Source organism: Pollicipes pollicipes, unplaced genomic scaffold (genome assembly GCF_011947565.3).
Source record: "Pollicipes pollicipes isolate AB1234 unplaced genomic scaffold, Ppol_2.1 Scaffold_7262;HRSCAF=8765_pilon_pilon_pilon, whole genome shotgun sequence".
NCBI lineage: Eukaryota > Metazoa > Arthropoda > Thecostraca > Pollicipedomorpha > Pollicipedidae > Pollicipes > Pollicipes pollicipes.
This window is the reverse complement of record NW_023597055.1, coordinates 13,792,618-13,808,565: the sequence shown is the minus strand read 5'-3', so window position 1 is coordinate 13,808,565 and position 15,948 is coordinate 13,792,618. Positions and strand designations below refer to the sequence as shown.

General features: G+C 50.8%; 1 protein-coding gene across 1 annotated transcript; it reads right to left on the bottom strand.

Annotated features, from left to right (window-relative positions):
• Positions 1-6,778: 6,778 nt before the first annotated feature.
• Positions 6,779-8,404, bottom strand: LOC119113462 (leucine-rich repeat-containing protein 15). The gene is made up of 2 exons (XM_037237773.1): positions 7,241-8,404; positions 6,779-7,179 (listed from the first exon to the last, which is right to left on the bottom strand). The coding sequence occupies exons 1-2, from the start codon at positions 8,382-8,384 to the stop codon at positions 6,779-6,781; spliced, it is 1,545 nt and encodes a 514-aa protein (XP_037093668.1). The 5' UTR covers positions 8,385-8,404.
• Positions 8,405-15,948: the final 7,544 nt, after the last annotated feature.

The window sequence follows — 15,948 nt, the reverse complement described above, 5'->3', positions numbered from 1 at the left end:
TTTTCATTACCACTGCAGAGATGCGCCAGGTTTCCAAGATGTCTTCCGAGAACCGGTTCCTGGCTTCTGGTTCCGGAACCAAAAAGAAGCCAGGAACTAGTCTGGTATTAGGCCGAGAGGTCCAGCAGGCACGGAGTTGCAGCCTCATATCAGGTCGGAAGATCCCGCAGGAACCAGGATCTAGCCTCATATTATGCAGAAAGGTCCAGCAAGAGTCAAAGATTCAACCTGACAATAAACCGAAAGATGCAACAAGAACCAAGATTCTGTCTGGTAGTAAGACATGAGAACCATCAAGAACCAATATTCACCCTGGAATTATCCCGAAAGAACCCACGAGAACCAAGATCCAGCCTAATGTTATGCTAAAAGATGATATAAAATTAAAATGAAGAAAATAAAGAAAGCAAGAACTAATATACAGCTCAGGATTAAGCTGAGATTTAGAAAGAATTTGTCTCTAGTCGGGAGTGATGCAAATGTAAGCAGCAAGAACCAGAATATTACCTTAAACTAATGTCAGCCTTGATTTTCGAAGTGCATTAAGGTGCTCTCTGTGCACAATCTTGCAAAATAGTTTGGGAGGCTGAGCAGGGAAAAAAGCTAAACTTACCTCCACATTTTTCTCTTAGATTTTGAAGGGCTGAAATGACTCTGCAATGTAAACCTACACCCTGGTGTTCCTTCATTTAATACAAATGAATTGAAACAAATGTACATACACAATTTCAAAAGGTTTCCCAAATTTCAGTGATTTGATGCAACCCTGCCACAATGAAATGTTACAAACATCTGCTTCACTGTGCATATTGTAATATGGAGAATGCAGTTATGTGAATTTGACTATCTCATTTTTTCTGCATGCCTGTAGTCATGCGAGCCTGGTTTGCGAAATGTCCGCAGAAATAGAAAATTGCTGCTTCGCCAAAATAACCCTAGATTCACTGAGTTTACTATTTCTTTGCCTTACATCGTGCCTGTCAGCAAGTCCTTTCTTGCAGCTCACTGGCATAGAAGCTCCTTTCTAACCCAATAAGCCCTCGGCAAACCCAAATAGAGGTGACCGTAAGCTATGATGACAACATATTGGCAACAAGACCAGAGAGCACGTGACATGGCGCAAACAAATAACGGAGGTACAACCTTGAAGCTTACGCCCAGCTTAAACTGATTTATTCCACCATTCGTTTCTTTGTATTCGTTTTCGCAAAGGTAAGAGAAATTAGGTAGCATCAAACCGTGAAAAACCAGACTCCGCTGGAGGAACCTAATCACCTGGCGATTTTCTAACAACCTGGTTGTTGAAGATAACTAGTAAATAGATAACTATATTCATGGAAACTGTAAGTACCAGAATTCATCTGCAAAAATCAAGCATGATGACCTGTAATGGAAATGAGCTTACCATTGTTTTACAGTATTCCGAGGCTGCGTAGGTTCGTAGACATTGGATGGAAGACCGGGTATCATCTTACCAGACCACACTAGCCGTAACACTCTGGTTGTGCCAGTGTTGGATTTCTGATCTGTATCTCAGCCATCTCATATGTTATCCGACCGTGGGTTCTGACCGCATCTTGTTTCGAAATCAAAAAGAAGGACGCCAGTTCACGGAAATTCGCAAGCATGACAGGCTCAAGAAAGACATAAGGAATGCTCATGCTCTTCTTGAGCCTGTTTTAATCTGTCCTAATCTATCTTGAGCCTGTCCTAATCTGTCCAAGCCATGCTCATTAAGCATGGATTGGACAGATTATATAGAGCTATTATCAATTTTTCAAACGTCGGGATTCTCAGCCCCTTCTGGCCCTCTCATTTGCCACACCTCCGTCGAGGAAGATACGAAGTTTTTTCAAAGAAAAAAGTACTGCCACTCTGGCAGCTGCAACTTTTGTGGCATTTTAGGGAGCCCTGCTGGTTGGACAGCATTGACAAGCGGTCGGGTGGGAGCGGGGATAGATCTGACCCCGAAGGTTTTTCCATAATGGTCTCCGAACAACGCGGCGTAGCCGCATCAAGTTTTATGTAGCTATATACAATTAAATAGCGGCACGTTTCTATTCGAACAAAATAGATGTAGATTGTGCGGTCACTACCCTACGACAGGTCAAAGTCGGGCCATGGGTTCAGCAAGGACAATTTCTAGGAAATCGCTCGATCTGATGCAACAACGGAGTGTTAAACGAGGGCATACAGCTCTGAGATAGCTCCTTAGGCAAGACAGCAACTGCATGAACAAATTTCATTGACCAAGGGTCAGCTATGAAAGTCATACCAAGCTCAAAACTAACCCGATTTTTTACGTAGAGCTTGTTGTATGGGATAGTTTCTGGTGCTCATTTTGAGTTTGTTGATAACAAGCACCGCATTCTACTTTTGCAATGGGCTTCTAAAGGCCAGCATAGGTCACTGTCATGAATTCATCCCGGTCAAAATTTTGCCTTCAGGAACACACCGCATAGTGCAAATTCTTAACGCTTATTCAACTACAAAACTTAAAGCAGTCTTGAATAATTTTGGTTGCCATGACCTGCGAAGGTTCAAGCAAGGTCGCTGACCCTAAATGAGCTCCAGTGATCTTTTGCTTAGAACAGGTAAAGGCATCACTTAGACACCCCAAATTTTGACGCAGGTGAGTTCGCGTGCAGGCCAACACACTCCCTGAATTTGGTGTCTTCAGCTCTCTTAGTTTTTGAGCTCTCCGGAGTGAGTCAAATTGCCCCCCTCCCCCACTCGAGAGAATGGTATTCAACCGGCCACTCGGGCGCGTCCTAACTGTTTTACTACAAATATGTGGATTATTCAGGTGGTAGTTTCAGTTGTCAGGAATTCACTTCTAAGTTGTAGACAATGGTTTTCAATTTATTGTAAAGCTGTATTGGTTATAATGGTGGTATTAGGACATGCTGTTTGACTTGCCTGTGGTGTGTGACTTTCATTGCAATGTGAAAGTTAATTGTTAGCAATTGTTAGTTACCTGATTTGCGTGTGGTAGATTCAGCTGTCAGGCATTCACTGCTAAGCTGCAGGCAATAATCTTCAACTAGCAGTTAAGATTTGTTCGTTCCAGTGGTGGTTTCAGGGTATGCTGATTGTTTTAGTTGCCTGTGGTGGGTGACTTTTCCGTGGTGTGAGAGCAGATTTGGGGGTTATCCTGTATAGTAGTTTCAACTATCAGGCGTTTACATGTAACCTGCAGGCAAATGGTCTATAGCTAGCAGCTGGGCTTTGTTAATTGCATTGGTGGTATCATAACATGCATTTTGTTCAGGTTGCCTGTGATGTATTTTATCTAATACACGTGAAAGCAAAACTATTTTGGTTTTCCTGTGCGACTCACATGGCTTTGTGACTGGGAAACTTGAGTCAGGTTCCTGTATTTATTTTTTAAAAATCAGTGACAACTAGCTTGCAAGGTCTAGTGTTTTCGAAAGTACCAATGGGAACTAGGAACCATTAACCAGACCCACGGTCTGCTGAAGAACCAGAGGGTACCAGGGTCCAGTGCTTGGAATTTGTGAAGGGGCCAGTGGGAACCAGGGTCCATGGTTTTGATTTTCCGATAGAACCAGTGAGGACGAAGATCCAGGAATTTGGTTTGTTGAAAGATCCAGCAGAACACAGCACAGAGGGTTTATTTTGTGACAGGAGCCAACGCGAACCAGGATCCAGGGTTCTGTTTTGTCCAGGAAAGCATTGGGAACGAAAAGAGTCGCGTGTCTGTGTATGTCATTATACAGACAAGCAAACATCATCCACCATACAATTGTTGCTATTTTTCTCGTTGTAGCTTTAAGCGACGATTTCGAAAATGAAGTCCATCTGCTTGTTCCACGCCTAGTTCAGACGATTCGTTTGGATGCATGGACGCATGTTGATGAGTCTGTCCTCATTGACATTCAGGGTTACCAGCGGTCCCCAGTAAAACACTGCACGAATTATATTAGCCCCCGGATTACAGATCCACAAATTGTCACATCTGTGCCACAAGTGTATCGGCATATTTGCACTTTTTGAGAGACATCAATAACTGACACGGTCGCTTTAACACGAGGTATAACACGTAACAGCCACCTTTCAAACCCCTAAAAGATCTCCGCTGATTCGCTAATAGTTCCACGCTTCGTCACCGCCATGACCCTCTGACAGGCAGTCGGCGACGCTTTTGAATTTTGATGAGCTATGGGGGCCCACAGCCACTTACCGGCAAGACTTGCAGGGTGACATTTCAGCATTGAAGTTGCGACACGGAAATTGGCGCCGAACTTCCCGGTGAGGACTAAATCAAGGCTGCTTCCTGCCCGCGTCACCTGAGTTTGCGGCGTCGCTCCGGTAGATAAAGCGCCGCCACATGTTCGGCGAAATCACATGGCAAGTGTGATATGGCGGCTTCCTGACTTATTTAAGTTGTTCAGTGCATTCGTGAGGAACGTTATTCACACAGATAAGGCATTAGTAGCAGCCTTATTGCTCGGAGACAAACCAGGATAATGAAGAAGTAGATTGGTTGATATTTCAGCAACATGCCTTTATCGAAACAAAAGCAGAAGACACATGTAGGTATCGAAACAATAGCAGGCGGTAATAATAGCTCCTCTGCTACTGTTTCGATAAAGGCGTGTTGCCGAAATATCAACCAATCTATTTCTGCATTTTGCTGGTTTTTTTTTCTCCGAGGAATAAGGCCATTACTACCGTAATATCATGACTTATTTGGTTGAAGCGCTTGCCTATGAAGCAGGGAGTTCAAGTTTTCAAACATGCGTCGTCGTCCTTTATAGCATTCCACGTCTCCGCCTCCGGGGCGGGATAGCGGAGGCCTGTAGGCGGAGGCAGCGACACTGCCAGAGACACCGTCCGAGAGAAGCAGCAGGCCTGGGCAGCCGTCTCTGCACCATCGCCGCTGTAACCGCTGCCATACTTAAGCGGGGTTAACGGCCCCGGCGCAGCGGGCGGAAGGGGAGGGGGCGACTGAATCCCGGTCCTACGCCCCTGCTCGCCGGCTGTATTGAGGGGAGGCTGTCTCCCGGTCCTGCGTCCCTGCTCGCCGGCTGTATTTGGGTGGTGTGGGGGGGGGGGGGGGGGGGGGGGAGCGAACGCCTACCAGTTGCCTCCTGGTCCTACGTCCCTGCTCGCCGGCTGTATTTGGGGGGGGGGGACGGCTACCTCCTGGTCCTTCGCCCCTGCTCGCCGGCTGCCTCCTGGTCCCACGCCCCTGTCCGCCGGCTATATTTGGGTCGGCGGCTAACGAGAGGTCAGCCGGGCGGCGAATGGGCTCCCGGCCGCTCTGATCACGCGTGGCCAAGTTGGCCGATGTGTGATGAACTCGAGTGGGCCGGGCCTTCCCACCGGCTCCCGGGTCCGGCTGCAGGCTCCCTGGGCTCATGACAGTAGCGGCGCCAGGTATCGCGTTAAAGGAAGGACTGCACCGGCAGGGCGAGTGTGGCAGCACCGAGGACGGCAACAGCAGCAGCTGTATATTTTCGGTAAAGGTAAGACATGGGATTATCATGAACCTAATCGTGTTATCATGTGCCATCTCTTTGCTATGGTAAGTTACCAAAGATATCGTGTATATAAATAGCATTGTAAAGATGGCCACCCAGACCAGCAAACGGTCGCGAAACCTCGTGTAGGAAAATAGTTTTCTCTCACTTACGCGCCATTGCACGCACAGACTTACCTGAGCCCAAACGCTATTTTTGCTCGGAAAAGCTTATTGTTCGAGGCTAGTGGATGCGCGCTCGCCATTTCTGTCAAAATGCCGATCAGGCTTGTGCGCCTGTGAAGATCGGAGCATCAGGAATCATGGTGCACCATTGGCGATATCTGGTTGTTTTTACTGAAAGCAGGTCTCTCAAGAAGAGAGCTCTCCAGAAAGTGATCTAGAAAATAACCAGGTCGCGGTATGCATGACGTAAGGCGCAACATCTGGGTTCGTCTGATAACTTTTGCTGATAAAATCCCTCGTCCCAGTTATCCAGAGGGATGCATAACCTATCCGGCGCCTTGAGATATAATAACGCTAAGCCAGGTTCGCAGGAGGAAGTTTCAGGTCTTGGAACTTTGTTTAAGCCCTACGTTGTTTGTTTGGCTTCCTCTGATAACCTTTCCATGATTTTTGCGCAGATCCGTGAAAATCTTATCGTGACTTCTGTACATGCTATCTCACATGCCGCTACGCATTTCGAAATGCCTAGTGCACCAATGGTCACAACGCCCACCAGAAAACGATAAAGCATGGACATCAGAGCGCTTGCCAGTAGCCTGTGAAGTAGGGCATGTCTCTTCACGACTCATGCCGAGCACATGTGCTTCTTTTGCACGAGACCACCGTTTTGATGTCAGCCGCCCGAGGCGAAACGTGTTTCGCTCCATGCCACTCATGGCACATGACGTGATAACCGTTTTGATGTCTAGGGTAGCCCCCAACGTGTTCCACGAACTGCCCGAGATATTTATTCCAGCAATGGGCGCCGCTATTCTGGTCACGGTTCGTTATGCCAGGGTCGTTGCATGTAAAGCGCATGCCGCCGTGACGATGCCGGCGCAGTCGATGTCTATTGCTCAAAGGAACAAGCGGACGGTCTCCTCGCGGCGTGGAGACGGCGAAGCGCGCGCTCGGACGGAGCGAAGCGGGACACGCCGCCTCGAGACAGCGCTTGCCCGAGCACCAGGCGTCTAAACTCTCCATAGAAAACCGGCAGGACTCTTCGTCACTGTCCAGGCGGAGGAAGCAAGATGAGAGTGGGGCCCGCCTCCCATGCCCGACAAAGCCTCACACGACCGTCACGGGAATCTTCTTCTGGTGCTCGGGACTTTGGAAAGTGAAGTGCTCGAGCCTGGACAGCGAGCCGTAGTCCGGATCCACCTGCGTGAACATCCGGCTCGCCTTCACCTCATCGCCGAACACGCGGCTGCCCTTGACGTCGTCGGCGTCGCTCAGCATGTCCTCCCACTGGTTCGAGTAGCTCCGCACGTCCCGGATGCACGTGAGCTGGCGATCGCGCCGCCGCCGCCTGCGCAGCAGCAGCAGGGCGACAAATATGGCGCAGAAGACGAGCACGAACGCGGCGACGGCGACGAGCAGTGGTGCGAGCCACGTGCCGCAGCCGAGGTCGGCTTCGCTGAGCTCAGTCAGAAGGCGGCCCGAGTCCACACAGCGGATCGGGGAGAGCACTGAGGTGTTTGGCAGGTGGGCGGGAAGGTCCCACAGCCACTGCGCCGAACAGTTGCACACTAGGGGATTGCCCGCTCACGTTGAAGGCCTCGACGCGCTGGAGCAGCGACGTCATGTTCTCCAGCGTGCCCAGGCTGTTGCCGCCGAGATTAAGCACTTTGAGGTTAGGCAGCGTGTTTACCACCGCCGGGGGAAACCACGTCAGCTGCGGGTTCTCGCACAGGTGGACCTCCTCCAGGAGGAGGTTGTTGCTGAAGATATGTCCCGTCACTGAGGACAGCTCCTGGCTGTGACAGACTCGGAGAACGCGCAGCCGATGCAGACTGTCCATATGATGCACGTGTAGCGAGGAGAAGCGATTTCCCCCGGCGTGCAGCACCTCCAGACCTGGGAGAGCCAGGGACGTGGCTGGGAACTTGTCCAGCTCGTTGAAGCCGATATCCAGACGACGCAGCTCGAGGAGATCCGCGAACGCCTCGGGGTGTATCCGGTAAATACGGTTATGGGCAAGCGTCAAGTTGCGCAACGATTGGAGCATAAAGAAAGCATGGAAAGGCACTTCTTGGAGACTGTTGTGACCAATGCGCAGAACGCGGAGGGTCCCCAGATGACGGAAGGCATCTGACGGCACGTGGCTGATGTCATTCTCCCCAAGCTCCAGAGTAAGCAGCTCGTAAACGTTTTCAAAAGCGTCGCGGGATATCATTCGTATCCTGTTCCTCGCTAGGTTGAGGTGCTTCAGACGTTCCATCCACTTGAAGACGCCTGCCTCCAGCGTGGTAAGCATGTTGTCGCTGAGGTCCAGCTCTGTGAGCCTGTCAAGTCCTTCGAACGTGGAGCGCATCAGGCCAGTGACGCGATTTTTCCTCAGGTTCAGTCGCTGCAGGTCGCCCTGTCGCACAAACTGCTGCTCCAGCAGCGAGTCGAGGCTGTTGTTGGACAGGTCCAGCTCAAGCAGGTGCGCGTAGAAGCCGAGCGTGTCCTCGATGCTACCGATGTTGTTGCCCTGAAGTCGAAGGATGTGAATGCGCGGATTGAGGATGATGGGCACGGTGTCGAGGCGCGCGTGGCTGCAGTCGGAGATCTTGCGGTCGCAGCGGCACTGGCCCGGGCAACGGGCTGACCCGAGGTCGAGCAGGCTCGCCAGGCCGACCAGGGTCACCAGGGTCACGGAGGTCACGGCCGGCGGCGGCCGCGGTGTCATGACCTCACCGCCGCGCCGTCAGACCTGCAACGGAGCAGGGGGTCATTGGGAGGTCACCCATCAGGTCGCATCAGCATAGCACCTCATCAGAGACCACACACGACCACACACCAGAGACCACAATCCCCCCCCCCCCCCCCCTACATCACAGACAAGGTTTTAAACCAAGTCATCACTACCAACGACACCGATCATGGTATTAGCTGCTCATCAGCTCGGCGACCCAACGGCGCGGAGGCGCGCAAAGCATGGGAGACGGTTTTCCAAGGGACGCTGGGATCTTGTGGTGAACCAGATGAACGCATCGGCGCCCCGAATCCGATTCGTGTGACGACTTCACTCTTGCTGCTTTCTTGTTTTTTGCCATTGGACCAAAGCGAAGTAAATAAGCATTCGAGCGGCAGCGTGAACACGGTTATGCAAGCCATACTCGGCTAATTAGCCGAGTGCGGCTCAAGTGCACGTTTCATGTCATCACGTTCCTTCAAAGCAAATGAATGTTGTATTATAAGAATGAGTTTCGGTACGGTAGCCACAGGAGTACGTGGTTTAAAATGTCGCATTAAAAATGGGCGTGTCTTGAGTGTCGACGTGTGATGTCTAACGCAAGCGTGTGTTTATCTCGGCTGGTGTATTACGTCTTTTAAAGCACTTAATTGTTTGTTTTCGTGCCGTGCTAATTTTTCACAATTTTACCGTCTTGACCCTGCTCCACAGCTTAATATTTGGCATCGATGATATTAATGAGCACCAGGACAGAAAAGGCACCGTTAGTTCAGCTCCATGTAAGAAACGTCTTTCCTCTCTGTTGCCATTCGTACGTTTGGGAAACCAAAGGTATGGGGTTCGCTTCGCGTCGGAACTCGCCTTTCCTGCTAGAGTATGGGGCTCGATTCCCCACGGAGCTCGCCCTTCCTGCTAGGATATGGGGCTCGATTCCCCACGGAGCTCCCCTTCATGCTAGGGTATGGGGCTCGATTTCCCACAGAGCTCGCCCTTCCTGCTAGGGTATGGGGTTCGATTCCCCACAGAGCTCTCCCTTCCTGCCAAGGTGACAGGCAGGCAACGCTATATAGCCTCAGCAGCTGAGCACGTCGCAAAACCCCAATAACGACTACTCTCTCCTGTGCCTATTCGCTAATCCGCAACCTCGTCACACTCGAAACTGGTGAACCCGTCTTAAATGAAACATTATAATAGAAAGCAAGCTAGGTCGCAAGGTGGTGCCAGCAACTTAGATCAAGACAAGTCTGGATCAGCTGATCTTTGTTTGCCCATGCCGGAGATGTCCGGACGCGGCTGTGGCCAAAATGTAGACAAAACCTCAACTGTCAGAATTAACTCGCGTAGCTGCCACAAGTTCGGATTCATTTCTTACGAAGATCGCATTTATGCTCATTCTATATACATGAATTCTACAAATGTCGCTTGTTTCAAATTAACACTGCTCTATGTAGGTGACATTTCCAAAATAGTTGTCAAAGAAAGGCCAGCTGCCTTAGGCGTAAACAAAACGTCAGTTGACAAGGTCAAGTGACATAGGCGCAGCATTTCAAGATCCGTTTCTTACAGAAATCGTCATACTTTTTATGCGTCTACAAAATGGATCAGTTAAAGTTTTTCAACTTAGTATGAATTTACCTTGAGTAGGTTTTCCAAAAATGACCACTAAAAAGTGCCAGGTGACCAACGTCATACCATAGGGTCCGTCCTATGATTGCATCTCAGCGTCACCTAGCTCGTGACTTACCCTGCCAGCTCGCTATATAGGTGAAACACCAGTTCATCATACAGTTCCGATATCAGGTCACTACAGTCCACCTTCAGAACAATTCGGTACGCTGCGCATTAAGAATGCTGCTGCACCCGACCTCCCCGCTGCCTTGTGATGTAGCAGAGTTGCCCATTCATGGTGCGAGAGGCAGCCAGTGATCGGTATGCCGCCCGCCAGCCTCGCAGATGATGGTGCTCAAGCCTGGATTAGGTCCGGCTATTTCGGTCCATCGAACCTGCAAGGTGCTTGGAAGAGCGATGCGGTAGGCTGAGACTCGGACCCACCATTTGTCTGGGTAATAATGCCGCATACCTCAACGTCCGCTCTGTTTTTCCAGCTGTGGCGAGAAATCGGGGGGCTTGGCTTTGTCGGACATCAGTGACGTCACCGTACGCCCACCGCTACCGCAGTCCCGCCCACTTTGTTGCCGTTTTAGTTGGTCAGGACACAACAATAATCAACGTTTATGTGAGTTGTTCAGTGCATTAGCGAGGAACATTGTTCACATACATGAGACAGTGGCATTAGCCTTATTCCTCGAAAAAACCAGGAGAATGGAGATGTAGTTAGGTTGGTATTTCAGCAACATGCTTTTATCGAGACAATAGCAGAAGTTCTCCCTATATCTTCATTCTCCTGGTTTTCCGAGGAATAAGGCCAATACTTCTGTCTTCTAATCAGCATTTCTTTGACTGGGAGACGCCCAGTGATGGTTGTAACGCCACTGTTTGGTGCTGTTTTGGTGTTGTGGATTTAGTACTGTTTTCATGTTCCACTCATACCAGTACAGTTTTGTGTCCTAGGCCAGGCCTTGCACTGACCACGACCAGTGATCAGCATAATTGCAATGTGCATCAAAAGAGGATGAGGGATTCCTGATGGCAAATGTTTACACTCATATTGCAGTGCAAGCATTTGAGGGCTATGGCGGTGCTTATCTAAAACAGCTGGTGTTGTGCAGGCATTCAGGTGTTGTGTTAGCCGAAACTTGTAAGCTATCGGCAGCTTTCCTCAATTTCATAAATGAGACCCACATGAGTCTCATTTATCTCATCTAAATGAGACTCACATGAGTCTCATTTATGTCATCATTGACATGATCCTTTATATCATCATGTCGGCACATGAGACTCGCCGTCTTGATCATCTTCCGGACCGGCACTACCAAATCCTAGGCACCGCATTCACCATACCTGATCATCACTAACCAGCCGACGACGCCCTCAAACAGCTGACTGCGTCGTCCAAGCAGCTGACGCCGCCTCCCGTGGCAATTTCCTGCCGGCTCGACGGAGGGCCAACAGGTGTCCGTCGTTACGGCCAGCTGTGACGTCATCAGCGCCAGACGACGGGGCGTGACGTCACGGCCGTCTGACGGCTCCGTTTGTAACGGTCGCGCCGCCGCCGGCGAGCGAGCGTTATCGGCTGGAAGCGCCAGATCACGGGCGCCGGGCCAGCGTGGACGACACGCCCCACAGACCGGCGCCGATTCCAGCGCCAAAAACAACGCCCAGCTCGCGATCCGTGTTTTCCGCTGCGTCGTGCGTGGGTCGCGGACACGAAGAAGGGATCTTTGTCTGGACGACATTTCGGATCGCGGCTACGTTGTCTAGATGAGATTTCGGATCGCGGCCTCGTTGTCTGGACGACATTTCGGATCGCGGCTACGTTGCCGGGCGCAGCCGTCGTCAGCTGATCATTCCGAATCAGCGCCATGGCGGCTGCCAGGCTTCTCGCAGGGCGGGCGCAACAGGCTGGCAAACATTCCGTTTCCAGACATTTTCACCCCTCCCTGCCCAGCGCATGGCTGGCCCCGACTCAGTTACGTGACCTGGCAGGTTAAGTCCACACCGCCGTAAATGTGTCACCGTGCGAACTTGGCGCGCCGACGGCCTGAGGCGTTTGATAGCCGCCATAACGGATGACGCTCGTCACCCGCCAACTGTTCTGAGCACCTCCACTTTGGACGGAGCCGCTGACCGAGCGGATATGACGCCATGAACAGAGGCGCGCGCAGGCCCCGCTGAGGAGAGCAACTGCGGCCGCTGGTGGCCCACTAAATCGCTTGAAAACGCGCGTAGTATCTCCGGTGATTTCGGTGGATGGAAGCTGACGCTGGGAACGTTCTCCCAACATGTCCCCCAGAGATATTCGCTGGGTGCGCCTATGGCGACGGTCACTCGGTAGTGATGATCGCCGTATTTCAGACCTGTCGGCCCGACATAGACTCATTTCGCAGGCGATACAGCCCGGCCAGTGGCGGCTCAAGAGCGGCGATACGGAGGCATCAGCTTCTTCCTTCCGTGCTCTGCCATTGTTTCCTTATGGTTGTGGGTAGTCGTGAGTTTGCGTACCTCATGTTACACTGAAATAGCCTGGTCATCGTCATTTATCAGGAGGCATGAAACAGGTCTGTCCGCGCTAAAACGCGTTCTGTTAATCCAATGACCTGTCGTGTGCGGTGGGCTCCACTCCGCATGGTTGGGATGAGGGATGACGTTCTAGTATACCAGCACGCTGCGGGATCGCGCCGCTCCCCGGGCTCACAACACCTGCCTTCACCCAGACCTCCACAACTGCCCCGTCCACATACGCGCCCCACCACTCCCCCGCCCCACCGCCCCCTTCCTCCCAGCCCTCGCACCCCCACTTCGACCCCTGATCCTCACCCCAACCCACGCCAGTCCCACCCGGCGCGCCAAACAAATGGCTGGGATCCGGCTGAGTGACCGCGCTCATAAACGCCCCGGTCCACGCAGACCTGAGGCACGGCTGTGGCCAGGGACATGGTCAGGGGCGCGCCGAGTGGGCAGGATGCGGGAGGCATGACCGACCACCCATCCGTCCGGTCCTCCGATGCGGCAGCTGGCCGTGATGCTGGTGCTGCTCGGTGCCGATGGCACGCATCCGGCTGACCGCTGACGACGCCTACGACAGCCGCTCTTTAGCCTCGTCATTAAGGCTGCCCGCCAGGGGGTGCACTGACCGCAGGGCATGCCAGCGTGATCAAACCCACGCAATTGTGCGTGATTGCCGCGGCGTGCGGCGTAGCACCGGCTGAGGTCACATCGCGCGTCGTTTGTACCCAAATCTGTGTGCACTCCGGCCTAATAGCGGGAACGTTTGCGACAGGTCTCATGCGTTGTGTGGATTTAAAGTGTTTCTATGTTGTGTGCTTCTAAAAGTAGTAGCTGTTGAAATAGGCAAACATACTGGGTGTTTTGTTCTTGTGTTATGCTTGGCAGTTCTCTGGGGGGTCATTTTGACCGTGCACTCCCACAATGTTTAAGACTTGAGTCAGCCATCTTGAACGCGGCAGGCTTTGTCCGTCTGGTGTGGTACAAACCTTAGATTTGGGTTGGTGCTGAATGGGACCTAAAACATGACAGACAGCAGTGCTATGGTGCCGCTGTAATAAATGCTTGATTAAAAGTGGACTTAGCGTTTGCTTTAGATAGTAGCGTGGCGGTTTTCGAACGCACATGACCCAAAAGAAGCTTCTGCACTGACATGTGTTTGAGAATATAGGCGGACAGGCCGGGGAACCAAAGTCATTCAAAACTCAGCTTACTTAAGTTTCCTCACAGAACGGAATGCATTTGAATTGATGAATTATATCAACATTGATGCCGTTTGTGATAAGACGAACGGTTAAGTGCCTAGCCAAAATGGCTCATTGTGTCACGCAGTTGATCGTATGGGGACGCAGATCAATGTTTGAGGATTTGGGGTTGCGGGGCGCGCCAGCATTAAAGGTCATATCGTGCTCATAAAAATCATCAAGCTGACTAGCTTGACACCGTAATGAAGCTCAATGATGCACATGCCCACTTTGGGGCCGCGTAACACCCTTATCTGGGTTCTAATTTTCGTTTGAACCGATTTCCCGAGCTGTTTAAAGCGCCAGCCCCGGAGAGAGGCGGTCAGGGGTGACGTCACTGGGACCCCGGTGCACGTACCCACTCCCATAAGGATGTGGGAGTGGGTACGTGGACATACACACATACCCACACCCGGTGCACGTACCCACCCACTCCTATGTATGCCACCAATTAATATGTGCGCGAATAGATGCCAAGGCTGCGAAAGCTGGGGAACGCAGTAAAAATAAGTATGTTTTAAACGCACCATGTTCTTTACGCCTATTATCACGTCTTTCATACCCTTAAATGGGTTTTCAACGAAAATTTGAGCTATTCTCCCCTTATGGCGGCACGCTGCGCACGCCCCCAGCGCCGCCATCACAGCACTTCACTACCTCCGTCTGGCTGCAGTGCGAACGATAGGCCTCAGATGATATAGATGCAGGCAGCTCGGGACACCTGAACGCGTCCTCACTATAAGACAGTCCGGCAACAGTGTTCCATCTCCAGGTGTCCGCTATAACAAAGATTGTTGCATTCTCACAATGGTTTTCCTTCTCCCGTCCCAAATTAATGTACCTCAAAGAAGGAGCATGCCGTCTTCTACAGCCATGGACCACAAGATAACTTTCTCACCAAAAATGCGTTAGATACTCTTCGCATGCCGGACATATGCTTAGTCCGTCAGATGTTCCTAGCAGACTTCTCTGGTCAAATAATGTTTTCCGAAAATGGCATTGACCTCGATGGTCATTGCACGGGGCTAATATGCCAATTGAGTAAGTCCGGTTGAGGCATGGTAGTTACTGAAAGTAAGAGCAATCTGCAAACGTTTGTCAGCACATGCGAAAAATTGTCGCAGTAAAGGCACGCATTACCACCAAGTTAAATCTACAGAGACTTCGACGTCTTAGTTCAATCTATTTGTTTAAAACGCGTCCGGGTGCCCGGTTGGATACCCTTCGTTCGGGTGGTCAATTTTATCTCCTGCTGAGATCTCAGGAACTAAGAGAGCTAGAGATTCCAAACTCACAGGGTGTATTGGCCTGTGTATGAACTCACTGCTCTCAGATTTTTATGATCTTAGGTCAAGACCTTCGAATCAAATCAGGTCAAACAAGGTCAAACTCCAAGTTAGTCTCCAAAGTGTTTACAGAACCTAGAAACCTGTTCTAAAGAAAAATGTTACATGCCAATTCAAGGTCAGTGACCTGGTTCTATCTTTTCAAGGTCATGGTGACCAAAATAATAGAAGAATGCCTTGAGTTTTGCATTTGAATACGCGACAAAGATCACTCTAGGCACTATGTTCCTAAAAACGAAACTTTGACCTGGATCATTTTAGGTCAGTGACCTATTGTGAACTTTAAAAAGTCCATGGAAGATGTTAAATGCGGTTCCTGTCATCAATAAATTTGAAATGAGCACCAGAAACTAGCTGACAAATTTACTTCGCTGAATTCATAGCCTGACTGACCTGCCATAGGTCAGTAACCTTTCAAGGTACACCTAATTGTTTTACTTTCACACGACCCGCTATTCAATTCTCTACAGTTATGCAAAATTTAACGCAGCTACTCCGCGCCGTTCGGAAACCATTCCGGAAAAACCCTTCGGGGAGGGGGGGGGGGGGCAATTTGGCCTCCACCCGAGCTCGTGTTAACCCTCACGGTGCTCGCGTTCAACACGCTATCACATTACTGGGCTTTTTTCCAAACCATCACCGCGCGCTGAGCTACTTCTTACAATGAAACGAATCAATGAGTTGTAACGAGCTTTTGTAACGAAAATAACCGGTCATCATTGAACCCGGGCGAGCTGGACTAAGGATACGATGTGCTACGGGGGGGGGGGGGATGCCATTTTCACCCCACATGTGAATGCAGTTTCCACCAGAGCACCCCACAGATTGTGAATTAATCCGCGA

Bases quoted from the DNA above. Each gene is read 5' to 3' on its own strand.
- LOC119113462 (XM_037237773.1), bottom strand. From the start codon at position 8,384: ATGACACCGCGGCCGCCGCCGGCCGTGACCTCCGTGACCCTGGTGACC. The intron at 7,180-7,240 runs GTGTGCAACTGT...CAAACACCTCAG, and splicing joins CGTGAGCGGGCAATCCCCTA to TGCTCTCCCCGATCCGCTGT.